We start from the raw sequence: 15,257 nt of genomic DNA on the forward strand, positions 1-15,257 counted from the left end.
TTACCTTTGAAGGGCATCTATCTTGTCAGCGGTAATTCCTTTTAACAACTCCTCCAGCAGGTCGGAGCTGTCGGGTGGCAGAACAGGTGATTTGATAGTAGATGTGTGAGTAAACCAACCAATCAGGGCACCAAGGACAAAAAGAGCCACCCCTGCCAGGAAGTATCTACAAAGAAGAGAAGGGAGCAATCACATATAAATGTTAAAGTTATTCTATTATATAAGCAATCAAAGATGCTACTAAGATGTATTAGATATATTTGTATAATGAAATAATCAGTATCATCTGGCTTTCGTTAGGAATGTATATATCTTTTTGATCTTAGCTTATCCCTGAGTCATACTGAAAAAAATCTGTTATATTTACAAAATGTAAATACCTTAATTTCTAAAGACAACCAAAGCTTGCAGCTGCTTAAGGTGTTATCTGATGTTTACAGCCTATCTGATGCATATTTGGTTTTGGCTTCATATATTATTTATTATCCAGATAATTAGTTTACCCTTCTTAATCTATCTAAGACCTAGGTAAAGAACTGCTGTAGAATATCCATACACTAAATTGAGATCTACACCTACATACATGCCAATATAAGTGGATTTTTTTTTTTTTTTTTGCTTGATTATTTTTTTAAACTCTGAGAATCATTTTTTGTTCATTAATAAACAAATTTTAAAACTCAGTGCTGACTATTTAACAACATTAAACAGCCTGTATTTTGCATATGCCGGACTCGATCAGTCCTGCAACACAAGTCAGTCCTTTATAACGCAGACTTCTTCTTGCTTTTAATCATATTAACTATATTGCTGAAATTCTTGTTGTAGTACACTTTCTAAGATTTATTCTCTTCTTGATTTAAAAAACACATTTGGATATATGTGTATGGTAATATGTGCTTCTGACATCGAAGATTAGATGAAGAAGTTGGAAACACAATTTGGAGAAAAGTGCATTGCTCACACCCCCCTGTAAGTCCCTAAATGAGTTGAAACAATGGTTTATTTGTACATCCAATTCAGTCTTATTTGGCAGCTAGAATGCCTCAAAAGGCATTCTAGCAGGTGATGTCAATTACAGAACGTCTAAGAACACAGGGACCATTCCCAAACTTTCTCGTATAGTACATTAATGTCTGTGAAGGTTCTCAGTCATCCAGGTCATCGTAGTCAAAGGAGCTTGCAAAGAAAAGCGTCTGGACTTCTTTAAGTTACTTGAAGACGTTTCACCTCTCATCCGAGAGGCTTCTTCAGTTCTAAGGTCAAATGGTGGAGAGTCCCAGATATAACCCTAGTGGGAGTGTCCCCCCACAGAGGGACAAAAGGACCCCCTGATGATCCTCTAATCGCCTGAGCCAAGGTGTGGAACTGGGTGTGGGTCCCAATCAGCCAGAGTTTCGGTTGAGTTCATTGTGAAACCTGGCCCCACCTTATCATGCGAATTCCTGAGGTCAGATGGCCCAGGGTGTGAGTGGGCGTTAAGGCGTCTGGGAAGGGATCTCAAAACTGGATTATAGATGGCAGAGAGTTGGTGTCGTAAACCACCGCCTCTGTTCAAAGATGGTCGCTCAAGGATAAGGCCAAAACCAGCTCGCATCTTAAGGATAAAGGACACTCTTTCGAGGATGCCAATGTTCACATTTTGGACAGAGAGGACAGATGGTTTGAAAGAGGAGTGAAAGAAGCCATCTATGTCCACTGTGAGCGACCATCTTTGAACAGAGGCGGTGGTTTACGACACCAACTGTCTGCCATCTATAATCCAGTTTTGAGATCCCTTCCCAGACGCCTTAACGCCCACTCACACCCTGGGCCATCTGACCTCAGGAATTCGCATGATAAGGTGGGGCCAGGTTTCACAATGAACTCAACCGAAACTCTGGCTGATTGGGACCCACACCCAGTTCCACACCTTGGCTCAGGCGATTAGAGGATCATCAGGGGGTCCTTTTGTCCCTCTGTGGGGGGACACTCCCACTAGGGTTATATCTGGGACTCTCCACCATTTGACCTTAGAACTGAAGAAGCCTCTCGGATGAGAGGTGAAACGTCTTCAAGTAACTTAAAGAAGTCCAGACGCTTTTCTTTGCAAGCTCCTTTGAATAGTACATTAATGGCACTGAGTAGGGTAATATAGATACAGTATGTTATAATTAGACATGGAAGAAGGAGCGAGAGGAAGAAGTAAATTCAGTGAAACATTCAGATTAGATGATGTTTGGCGTCAGCAGTGAGAGGACAAAGGGCAAGGACTTTTTTAGTTCCACTTTCAATTCTATTTATATGCAGGGAAGAAATATTCATTGGTACAGACACGAATGGCAAGAGTCATATAATAAAAACAGATAAATGTCATCAGTGTTGGGTGTAACGGATACCAAAGATGCAATAAGAATAATGTAATGACATTACATTTATCAGTAAGGCAGTAATGTAACAGTGCATTACTCTACTAAAATCAGTAATTACATTATGGTTCCAATTATGCTGTTATTTGCAGTGTTTTCATTACCTTCTAGCAAATGAAGGCCCTGAATGCCTGAATTCTTTGTCCACAAAGTTTAAACGATAATATTTTAACTGCATGGGTTAAAATTAAACTCACTCCAAAACTGCATTGCTACTATTATAATAATGCTATTGCAAACTTTTGTCAAAGGCAGGATATAGAGCAACCAAGAATAATAACCAAGAAACGCAATGGCATCCATTTTGTTAGTTTCATGGTTCTATTTTCCAGTCTTATTTGTTCCCATATTTAAACTACTATATCTTATCCATTATCATCTGCTACATCATTGTAATGCATAAACTGTCAATATGATCTAAGTTCTAAAGTGAAAGAAATTCTACAAAGGTGAGTATGGGCAGGTACAGTGCTTCTTGAATTACTTGACTAGGAAACAGTGCAGCCGTCTTTGTCCTTTATGTCCAGGAGCCCTGGTGAAGTGGGAGATGTAGTTGGGATCTTCTTGAAGTCGTTCAAATCGTCCATGTGGTGAAACTGATACAGAGGGCTGGATGGGTTCCATCAGTTCAGGGTCAGGGTCAGGACCAGGGTCTGAACACCCTGAAATTATAGCATTGAACACAATTAAAGTCAACATTACAGCATTACTGTCACAGGAGTTCATGTGTGGAACAATTGTAAAGATGAAGTTAAAAAAAAGTACAACGCTACATAACTTCATAAGATTAAAAACAATAAACAGCACGAATATAGAAAATGTGTCCCTCTGTGATAGAGCAGTATAATTGTATTCTAATGAAGCCTTGTCTTCATTTATGTTGATCAAGGCGAGAGTAACCCAAGCTGAAAGTATTCATGAAGGTATTTGTTACACTTCATAAACGCATGGCACAACATAGAAGAGCCACCTCCACAGGACAAGACTTGGCTGTCCATCCCCATCTAAAGGACAAAGATCGCTATTTTGAGGATGCCAATGTTCACATTTTGGACAGAGAAGACAGATGGTTTGAAAGAGGAGTGAAAGAAGCCATCTATGTCCACTGTGAATGACCATCTTTGAACAGAGGCGGTGGTTTACGACACCAACTGTCTGCCATCTATAATCCAGTTCTGAGATCCCTTCCCAGATGCCTTAACGTCCACTCACATCCATCTGACCTCAGGAAATCACATGATAGGGTGGGGCCAGGTTTCACAGTGAGCTCACCCAGAACTTTGGCTGATTGTGACCTACACCCGTTTTCACACCTTGGCTCATGTGATTAGGTAGAGGATCACTAGGTGGTCCATTGTACCTCATGGGGGGATACACCCACAGGGCTTAAATCTGGGACTCTCCACCATTTGACCTTAGAACTGAAGAAGCTTCTCGGATGAGAGGGAAAACGTCTTCAAGCAACTCAAAGAAATCCAGCGACTTTTCTTTCCAAGCTCCTTAGAGTATTCGTTACATGGATATAATTTCAAACTCAACTCAGTTTAAAAAACAAATATAAAGAGATCATTTTTACAAGGCACATATATTTAGTGGGGTCTTAATCACAGGGTTTATAGGCCAATGTAAAAATGTAGCTCGTTTTGGATTGTAAAAGTGTTTTATGAGTGTATTGTATGTGTGTAGACTAGTATATAGTTATGAATTACTATTTTATGTATGTTCAAAATAAAAGTATCAATTAATCAATCAGTCATGAGATTAAAAGGGTTCAATACTTTTGTTAGTTAGTTACTTAGTTTTCTCTGCCAAAACCATAACATTGCATCAAACTCAGTTTAGGGAGGTAAATGTTAACATGCTGAACTAATGTCAAATAAATAACCATTGTGAGCATATTAGCCCATCATCATGGAATTAACCTCAGGCAACAATAAAGCCAATCATACTGAAAAGAATTTGAAACTCAGTCTTTTTAACCACAGGCAGATTGTATTGGGTTATAACTTTCTAACATGTACATTTTACTGTAATTAGGAGAAAACAGACAAAATAATCAATATTCGGTTTTCAGTTGTTAAACTGATTAGCCTACTTGCTTCAGAAGGCATAGGATAGAGAGCTTTTGCTTATACTGAACTTCAGGCACAACTTAAACGGAGACATTCAAAGCTTAGAAACTCAAGTTTTGCTTTAGGGTACTTAAAAGGTTTTGATTTGATATGTTTATTGATTAGCATTCAAATATCTCAGTGAAGACAGAACAAAGATTTACCACAAAGCAAGAAAGCATGAGACAAGGCTAATCAAAAGGTATTGGCTGAAGCATTTGCTTATTACGCCAACCCTTTTAACAAAAGATCTTTTAGCATGCAGCTCCTGTACACAGGGCTCGAAGCAAATAATAAAATTCAATTCAATTTCATTTATATAGCGCCAAATCACAACAAATGTCGCCTCAAGGCGCTTCATAGATACAGAGAGAAAAGCCCAACAATCATATGACCCCCTATGAGCAAGCACTTTGGCGACAGTGGGAAGGAAAAACTCCCTTTTAACAGGAAGAAACCTCCGGCAGAACCAGGCTCAGGGAGGGGCGGCCATCTGCTGCGACCGGTTGGGGTGAGAGAAGGCAAACAAAGCAAAAACAAAACAAACAAACAAACAAGAAAAAACACCACCACCTTAGTAAGTAACTACATCAAAGCAAAAGAATCAAGAGGTTTTCTGTTTTTGTTTTTGTTTTGTTTTTTTGCTCTTTTCATTCTTGATATATATATTTTTCTAATACTCTATTTTTAAACATATTTTTAAACAAGGAAAATGAACTACACCTTTTTAAATCACTGTCATAACTATTCCACAGGTTAACTCCTCTAACAGAAACACATCTCTGCTTTATATTTGTTCTTATCTTGTTTTTTTTAAAGAAATCTGTTCCCCTTAAGTCATATTGACTCTCTCTGACTTTGAACAGCTTCTGAGTACTGGGGCAAAGCAAGCTATTTTGTGCTTTATACATTATCTGTGCCATTTTATATTCAACTAAATCATAAAATTTCAGGGTATTCAGATTAATAAACAAAAAGTTAGTTGGTTCTATATAGTTTGATTGGTTTATAATTCTTATAGCTCTTTTTTGCAACTTGAAAATAGGAAGAGTGTTCGTTTTATATGCATTACCCCATATCTCCAGACAGTAAGTCATATATGGAAGCAACAGAGTACAATAGAGTGTGTATAATGATTTTTTGTTCAGGACATGCTTTGTTTTATAGAGAATAGCAATGGTTTTTGACATTTTTGTTTTCACATGGTTTATATGAGACTTCCAACTCAGCTTATCATCAATTATCACTCCAAGAAATTTATTTTCGTACACTCTTTCAATTTCAATTCCATTAACCCTGATTTTAGATACATTTTTCATTTGTCTAGTGCCAAAAATAATCAATTTTGTTTTCTTTATATTTAATGATAACTTATTTACATCAAACCAGTTTTTTAATATATTTAACTCCTTTTCCGCTGTAGTCAGAAGCTGTTCCAGGTTTTTACCTGAGCAATACAGAGTGGTATCATCAGCAAACAATACACATTTTAACAGTTTGGAAATGCTACATATGTCATTTATGTATAATATAAATATTTTAGGGCCCAGCACAGAGCCCTGAGGAACACCACAAGTTACCTTCAACTGCTTAGATTTTACATTATTGAATTCGACATATTGATATCTGTCATCCAGGTAACTTTTCATCCACTTGTATGCTAACCCTCTTATGCCATATCTCTCTAGTTTATTCATTAATATAGAATGATCAATCGTATCAAACGCCTTTTTTAAGTCTATAAAAACACCAACAGTATATTCCTTATTATCTATAGCATTAGATATCCCTTCTACAAGTTCCATCACTGCCATCGAAGTGGACCTTTTCACTCTAAAGCCATATTGGTTATCACTTAGGAGATTATGCTTCTCAATATATTTATCAAGTCTATTAACAAATAACTTTTCTAAAATTTTTGAGAACTGTGGGAGCAGTGATATTGGCCTGTAATTGGTAAACTGACTTCTCTCTCCGTTTTTATGGATTGGAATAACTTTTGCTATTTTCATTTGTGAGGGAAATACACCAGTTTGAAAGGACAGATTACAAATGTATGCGAAAGGTTGCACTATATATTCTATAATACTTTTAACTAATATCATGTCAATACCAAAACAGTCAGTGGACTTTTTATTTTTAAATGTCTTCACAATGTTAATTATTTCTCTATGAGTTACAGCACCAATAAACATGGAGGACACATTCTGAGTAATATGTTTATTTAGGTCGTTATTATTTCTTGACTCTGGAATTTCTTTTGCTAAATTAAAGCCAACATTTACAAAGAAATCATTAAATTCATTTGCAATGTCTTTAGTTTTATCAAGCACAATATCTTTATCTTTTTTAAAATAATCTGGATAATTCTTATTTTTTGAGCCCTTTTTGATTATACTATTTAATATCCTCCATGTTTCTTGTGTGTTACTTCTACTTTGCTCCAATAATTTGTGGTAATATTCTTTCTTACTTGTTCTTATAATATTTACTAATCTATTTTTATATAACTTGTACTTTATTTCAGCATCTTTTGTCCTCTGTTTTATGAATCTCTTATATAGATTATTTTTCTTTTTACATGCATCTTCTATCCCCTTTGTGATCCATGGCTTATTTGATCTGTGATGCTTTCTAGTGATTTTCATTAAAGGACAATGTTTTTCATATAGTGAAATTACAGTTGATAAGAATGCATCATATGCACTATTTGAATCTTCATTTGCAAAAACCTCATTCCAATTGTGTTCCTTTAAGTCCACCTGGAGGGCAGCAATGGCTCCTGTTGTTCTAAGTCGTATCATATCAAATATTTGATTCTTTTGTTTAGTTTTAATCCCAAAATAATTTTGAAAAATTGCAAAAACAGGAAGATGATCGCTTATATCAGTTATAAGAAGTCCACCTACTATTTCATGGTCAATTTTATTTGTGAATATATTATCTATCAATGTAGCTGTATCAATTGTTATTCTACTTGGTTTTATAATTACAGGGAAAAGGGAGTTACTATACATTGTATTTATGAAATCTGTTGTTTTCTGATGTCCATTTGGGTTTAGCAAATCTATATTAAAATCACATTAAAACCATTAGCAGATATCTTATCAAGCAGAAAGTGTTATAGGGAATTGCAAATGAAATGAAATCAAACCTCACCTGATCTCTGGCAGTCTATATGTTGCATCTGCATGCGGTCCATGCTTGGCCCCGGTTCCTGCAGCTCTTCCTTGTCCAGATCCCAGTCAAGGTCTAGACCTCCAGAGCAGTGCAGAACCTCACCGACCAGCGGACCACCCTGGGCATCACACACCTTCCTATATGCCATTATCTTACCTGAAACACACATGCAAATAATTTAAACTGATTTTATTTTATATAATAACAAGTTTCAAATGACTAAGAAATGTTTCTGATGCTATAAAAAAAATAAATTGTTTCATGAAGGAAACATTAAAATCCTCGTATAACCCTGGGTGCAAATGTTTCCATGTTATTTGTTATTGAGATCACAGGACTTTCATTCTTTTGCCTTTTCTTATATTTACAGTTTTTTACAGCCGCTAGGACACATTTCTCAATACTTAGGTCACTTTTGCAAAACTCTTCACACAATTCTCCTAACTGACCTTCAGCTTGGCAAAGCAGTTCATTTCACATTCAAAATGCACTGCAACTACCAAAACACTTTATTCAGGTCTCAAATAAACTCATTCTTCCAGAACACTAGCAAAGGTTGACAGCCGACAAACACACTTTGTCACCCACAAAACAATGACCTAAAAAACACTAACAACATGTAGCATTACACAGTGTTTTCTTGTGTAAAACAAGGACACATCTCTGTTTATAATTTCAATATATGTTACTGGAATGAATCAGACATCATGCAGAATTCGTTAATATTTGTTTATGTATTTTTATTTTTTTGCACTAAGTAATCCCAAAATACAAGAATTTGTATATACACCATCCACTGATACACATACAATAGTAATGCTAATCTACTCGGTCTTCTCCATTTGGCCACAGGTTCTCATCCACATCACATCTTATGTCATCTAGGGCAATACACCTAGGAAAGAATAGAGTACCACCTGTGTAGATGTTCATCTACAATGAGAATCAGCTGTGGCTGGTTAAACTGCATTTTTAGATTTAAAATATGTTTCAATAAAATATTGCTGTTGAATTTTGCTGTCTTATTCAGTTTTGCATTATGTTATTGTTTTGACCATAAGTTTAACAGTTTTGAAAACAGTTTGTAAGTACATGCAAAATGTCCTGTACGTACAAAGATTTTTGGCAGTTGTTGTGTTTGAGTGAGAAAATAATTCATGAAATTTGAGAGATGTAGTCATTGAATGCATTTTGTGCCAAAACAATGATAACTGATCCTCAGTTTAGCCCACATAGACTTCTGTTGTGCTCACTGTGTGAGGAGTTTTGCAAAAGTGACCTAAGTATTGAGAAATGTGTCCTAGCGTCTGTAAAAAACTGTAATACCACTATGAATGTGAGCTATAAATCACTTGCTTCAGCTGAAATAGAGCATAATAGATCAGCCTTCCTTAAAAGCATCATCTCCTCTCATTATCTGAAAGTAAAAATAAAAAGGGAAAAACATACATAATGGTTGCAACAACTTTTAATGACCAAAAAAGCAAGTAGATCCTTAGAGCAGTCCATTTTAGACAATGATAGCATATTGCATATGTTGACATACGCAGTGTCTACTGAGACTTATTTGGAAGTAAGCCAGGCAGTGTGCAATGAAAGTCCACCACCTGGGTCGGATTAAAACTGCCTCATTTGACTTAAGGTAATGGATGCTACATTCGTGTGGGACAAAGAATAAAATTTGATAAATGTGGTTAAAAGCTGCTTGGGTTAAGTGACTGACCAGAGCCTCTCAGCACACAATTATGAAGAGTAAAAGCACCACAGGGGGCTGCGATTCATTTATACACATTAAAATGACAGAGAGAAGGCCAGTTACAAGCTGTTAAGGCAAGTTAAGTAGTGGATCTAAGTAAATGTAAGTGTGTGTGTGTGTGTGTGTGTGTGTGTGTGTGTGTGTGTGTGTGTGTGTGCGTGTGTGTGTGTGTGTGCAAGTTTGTGTTTGTGCATGCAGAATTTGTCGAGACCGTAGGATAGTATACGTGTTAGTTGTGTTTTGGCCAGTAAAACCAACTCTGGGTTCAATACAGCTCCTTAACAGCATCATTAAATCTCAGTGTGGCTGGTATCACGTGCATGCATTGACTGCGTGTCTGTTTGTGTATGTGTCTGTGTTATCTGAGTGAAGATCAGGTTTATAAAATCTCCCAGCTAGTGTCTCAGCATGTCATCAAGTTTAACAGTGCTTTTTATAAGCTATTCCATCAAAGTCCACCATGAATGGGCAAATGAACTGCCCAATCAATAACCGCTTGTGGTAGGATGAAAAAAAAAATGTGAGAGAGAGAGAGAGAGAGAGAGAGAGAGAGAGAGAGAGAGAGAGAGAGATAAAGAACAGCATCAGACTGGCTGTTAAACTTACTGGCCCTTATTCTGTGTACATTGACCAGTTCATACTTGGCAGTTTATTCAATGCTAACTGGTTCAAAGAAAAACGAAAGACGAAAAGACACAAAAAGAAAATCATGTTGACATCAAAGTCAGTGATGCGGGTTTGAAGTAGCAAGTAAATTGGTTACGAATAAGTTACAAGTCTTCTCATTACTACAGTCATTCTTTGCGTAATTGTACTTATCTTAAGCCTTGTTATACTGTAATGTTACTTGTCCTTAAGTATTCCTTACACTAGGCCATTAAATTTGAAAATTATTATTAGCAATTGAATGGGCTTACAATTGTGGTTACTTTAACCCCCTTTCAAGAGTTGCTCCAGACAAACATTGGGTGTGGATGTGTCCCAGAAGGGGTTCCCCACTCAGCGTTGCTAAGCAGTGATGCTGGACCTCTTTCTGTACACAATTTTATCAAGCTGAAGAGAATAAATAAAAAGGGGCATGAAGTCGGAGTCAGGAAACAAAAAGGAAAAAATCATAAATCAAACATCAGAAATGTGCCCGGTGTGAGTTAAAGCCATGCTAAGGATCCAAGATGCTACTCACAGAGATAAATCCAGATGACGTTTGACTTCATCTTAACAAACATCTCAACAAATAAAATCTTTTGTATTTATTTTTCAAGTTTTACAATGCAATATACAGATATATACAAGATAAGCCTCTGTGATTGACTGCTATGTTTATCGTCACCAGACATATGACTACATATATATAGTATAACAGTCAATATTAACAATGGCAATAATAACTACAAGTAAATCAACAAACATATAAAGAACATAGTATATTTTGTGTTTTTTTTTTCTTTCTTTGTTTGTGATTGTTTCTTTTTATTAGCGGAGGCAATTATTGCACTTACCCTAAATACCAAACTAACAAAAGAACACAACAATTGTTGGTTATACTAATGACTGTGATTTTATCGTTTCTAGCTCAGAGGAGCTGTGAATCGATTACAGATCTGAATTGTCCCTGTTTAGACACTGCATTGGTTTCTGTTTTACTGATTACAAAGCGGGATTTAGATAGAGAGGAGACGTGTGAGTGTGACAATTACATGAAGAGTTTTAGAGAAGAGAGAAGACGGATACAGTGAAAATGGTGCAAAAGCAGTGGCAGAGATACAAAGAAACATAGTTGAAAACAGGAAGCAAGGAAAGAACAGAGTGTTTATAGATGAATAAGAGAGAGTAAAAAGCAGAGGAAAGAGGTCTGGGAGTTCCTTGGCATCAATCTTCAATGCTCTACCACACTTTCATTACTTCTAGCTCAATGCAGATGAAGGCTCCTCTCAGTAAAATGGAACAAAAGTTCATTTAACTGCTGACCCTCACACACACTGCAGTGGCTTTCACTTGATACCTATCACTGCAGGAGTTATAATATCTTTTTTTGTACATGTAATTTAACTTGTTGCATTTTTTGTATCGATTTTTCATGTGACATCCACAGATTAAAAAAAAAAGTATATATATATATATATATATACATATATATATATACAGTGGGGCAAAAAAGTATTTAGTCAGCCACCGATTGTGCAAGTTCCCCCACTTAAAATGATGACAGAGGTCAGTAATTTGCACCAGAGGTACACTTCAACTGTGAGAGACAGAATGTGAAAAAAAAATCCATGAATTCACATGGTAGGATTTGTAAAGAATTTATTCGTAAATCAGGGTGGAAAATAAGTATTTGGTCACCTCAAACAAGGAAAATCCCTGGCTCTCACAGACCTGTAATGTCTTCTGTAAGAAGCTTTTCTGTCCCCCACTCGTTACCTGTATGAATGGCACCTGTTTGACCTCATCATCTGTATAAAAGACACCTGTCCACAGCCTCAACCAGTCAGACTCCAAACTCCGCCATGGCCAAGACCAAAGAGCTTTCGAAGGACACCAGGAAAAGAATTGTAGACCTGCACCAGACTGGGAAGAGTGAATCTACAATAGGCAAGCAGCTTGGTGTGAAAAAATCAACTGTGGGAGCAATCATCAGAAAATGGAAGACATACAAGACCACTGATAATCTCCCTCGATCTGGGGCTCCACGCAAGATCTCATCCCGTGGGGTCAAAATGATCATGAGAACGGTGAGCAAAGATCCCAGAACCACACGGGGGGACCTGGTGAATGACCTGCAGAGAGCTGGGACCAAAGTAACAAAGCTCACCATCAGTAACACACTACAACGGCAGGGAATCAAATCCCGCAGTGCCAGACGTGTTCCGCTGCTGAAGCCAGTGCATGTCCAGGCCCGTCTGAAGTTTGCCAGAGAGCACATGGATGATACAGCAGAGGATTGGGAGAATGTCATGTGGTCAGATGAAACCAAAGTAGAACTTTTTGGTATAAACTCAACTCGTCGTGTTTGGAGGAAGAAGAATACTGAGTTGCATCCCAAGAACACCATACCTACTGTGAAGCATGGGGGTGGAAACATCATGCTATGGGGCTGTTTTTCTGCCAAGGGGACAGGACGACTGATCCGTGTTAAGGACAGAATGAATGGAGCCAAGTATCGTGAGATTTTGAGCCAAAACCTCCTTCCATCAGTGAGAACTTTGAAGATGAAACGAGGCTGGGTCTTCCAACATGACAATGATCCAAAACACACCGCCCGGGCAACAAAGGAGTGGCTCCGTAAGAAGCATTTGAAAGTCCTGGAGTGGCCTAGCCAGTCTCCAGACCTCAACCCCATAGAAAATCTGTGGCGGGAGTTGAAAGTCTGTGTTGCTCGGCGACAGCCCCAAAACATCACTGCTCTTGTGAAGATCTGCATGGAGGAATGGGCCAAAATACCAGCTACTGTGTGTGCAAACCTGGTAAAGACCTATAGTAAACGTTTGACCTCTGTTATTGCCAACAAAGGTTATGTTACAAAGTATTGAGTTGTATTTTTGTTATTGACCAAATACTTATTTTCCACCCTGATTTACGAATAAATTCTTTACAAATCCTACCATGTGAATTCATGGATTTTTTTTTCACATTCTGTCTCTCACAGTTGAAGTGTACCTCTGGTGCAAATTACTGACCTCTGTCATCATTTTAAGTGGGGGAACTTGCACAATCGGTGGCTGACTAAATACTTTTTTGCCCCACTGTATACACACACACACACACACACACAAATTGATGTTGATTGATTGTTGCTGTTCATGTCAATTATTGAGTGATTTTCAACTTTTCCTGCACATCTTAATCCAAAACTGTATTAAACATGGTGTCACTTAATTTAGCATTAATTTGGCAATTTGGTTCACTCCTCCCAGTATTTTTCTTAAAATTATTTTTTTGATTTACTGAAGGCTTCTTGATTTCACCAATCCACACAAAGACACATTGTTTTTTTTCTGTTAATTTTATTCTTAGAAATGTGCAATGCTAACCACTGCTGTCTTTAAAGTTCCTGAAAGTTAAAATGAGAAATCCTGACAACTATAATACCAATAATTCCTTAAATACATAATATGCCTGTTAATCAAAAGTAACCCTTGAATTAAACTGACATTCTAATTTAATTTCCAATTATCAAAATTAATCAAAAGCTGTTGAATAAAACATGATTAGATTCATCACCATTATTCCGGTGGAGTTTTAAGTACACAATCAGCAAACTGTTGGTGTCACATCTGAGTAGCAATCCACAAAAATCTCACTTTAAGTCTAAATCAAGATAATTATTGCTCTTCATCCAACACCCACTCCACTCTTTGTCAGTTCGAGTTAGATGCCGTCTCCCAGCTGTAACCAAAACATCACCACACTTTTTCTCTTTTTCAATAAATGATGTAGCGAGGGGACAACTTTTGCCCGTGGGTTTGCCTGAACACGTCACAGAATTTTTAAGGCTCGTTATGCTTTCAGAAGTAAAACAAAATGTTGCTCATTGAGCTCACGGCTTCATTTCAAAGTGTAACAACATTTGACAGTGCCAGTGTATTGCCATCTGTATGCCTTTTCTGACTTGATCTTAGTTGAGGTGACAGACACAACATTTCAGAGGATGTAGGCATAGCAGCTACATTTCTCTAACAAATTAAAAGCATTTGTGCAGTAAAAAGTTCATATAAAATTCTAAGCCGACAGGAAAAGTGCAGCATTCAACTATTGACACTAACTTCATACATTTATCATTTATTTATAATCGTCATTATATCAGACCTTTACATTAAATTGTAGTTTTAGAAACCAACAATAATTTCAGGGATGATCTGCAGTTAAATTTGAGAAAAAAAATCCAACTAGAGATTGACATTAAGAAAATGTAACTTAGAAAGGATCATAAGATATGCTTTTTGCTGAGCAATGACTTGAGTGCAATAGCTATGACACATCAGCATTTAAATGGAAAAACTTCTCAAACTCAGTTCTATTCAATGGAATAGTGCTAAAATAAATCTCTGAACGTTTTGCTGGATATATCACTTCTGGTGAATTTGATGCAAGTTTGCAATGTTTAGCTGTACATTACTAGCTGTAGACAAGGTTTATTGTTCTGCTTAAAACTAGGCTAACTTACTTTAAAAGCTGCTGTGACTGACTAGCATTAACAAGTTCCTTGGTTACAGTGTTGTGTATAATATCTAGCCCCTCATTTTATCATTTGTCTTTTCATATTTTAGGAATTTATTTAAAATTTTCACTAGTGCTAGTTTCACTGCTAGTTTCAATTGTGTGTTGTTTATATTATATAATTTACATTGGTGAAGTAGAAGTAGTAGATGTCTTAGTAGATCGATTTTATAGCAACATATTTAGGCAAATATACTAAGACATAAAAAAACATGTTGAGCAGCCATAGTCAGGGAGAAAACTGCCCAAAACAATTACATAGTTTGTTCAATGAGTTTTAAATGGCTCTATTATGTGCAATTACAATTCAAAGTAGGCTTTTTAATAGCAATCAATTTCAGAGTCAAACCAAGAAAAAATTTTGCATAGCAAATGAAACGCCTGATGCAAAAGCTACTCTTTGACCTTCAGAGAGAGCGCTCCATAATCAGATCTGTTGCTTTGAAGAGGTGTAGAACAATAGCACTGGTACGCTGGGGCAAAGACCCTCATCAAATTGTTCTTCTGATATGAAATCCTTGCACAGATATTTGTGTAAGATTACTATTTATATAGCAGGACAAATGCAGGCTTGAGGAACAAAGT

General features: G+C 36.9%; 1 protein-coding gene across 9 annotated transcripts in view; it reads right to left on the reverse strand.

The window, feature by feature from the left end:
- The window catches only part of naaladl2 (N-acetylated alpha-linked acidic dipeptidase like 2), a 490,790-nt gene that overhangs the window by 281,676 nt on the left and 193,857 nt on the right, over positions 1–15,257 (reverse strand). For all 9 annotated transcript variants that reach the window (XM_085150614.1, XM_085150615.1, XM_085150607.1 and 6 more), the window contains 3 exons: positions 7,679–7,855; positions 2,893–3,070; positions 5–166 (listed from right to left, as the gene is read on the reverse strand). In XM_085150614.1, the coding sequence (XP_085006740.1) occupies positions 5–166; positions 2,893–3,070; positions 7,679–7,847 (509 nt within the window). In that variant the 5' untranslated portion in view covers positions 7,848–7,855. The remainder of the gene's footprint in view (positions 1–4; positions 167–2,892; positions 3,071–7,678; positions 7,856–15,257) is intronic.

This window comes from Neolamprologus multifasciatus, chromosome 23 (genome assembly GCF_963576455.1).
Source record: "Neolamprologus multifasciatus chromosome 23, fNeoMul1.2, whole genome shotgun sequence".
NCBI classification, from domain to species: Eukaryota; Metazoa; Chordata; class Actinopteri; order Cichliformes; family Cichlidae; genus Neolamprologus; species Neolamprologus multifasciatus.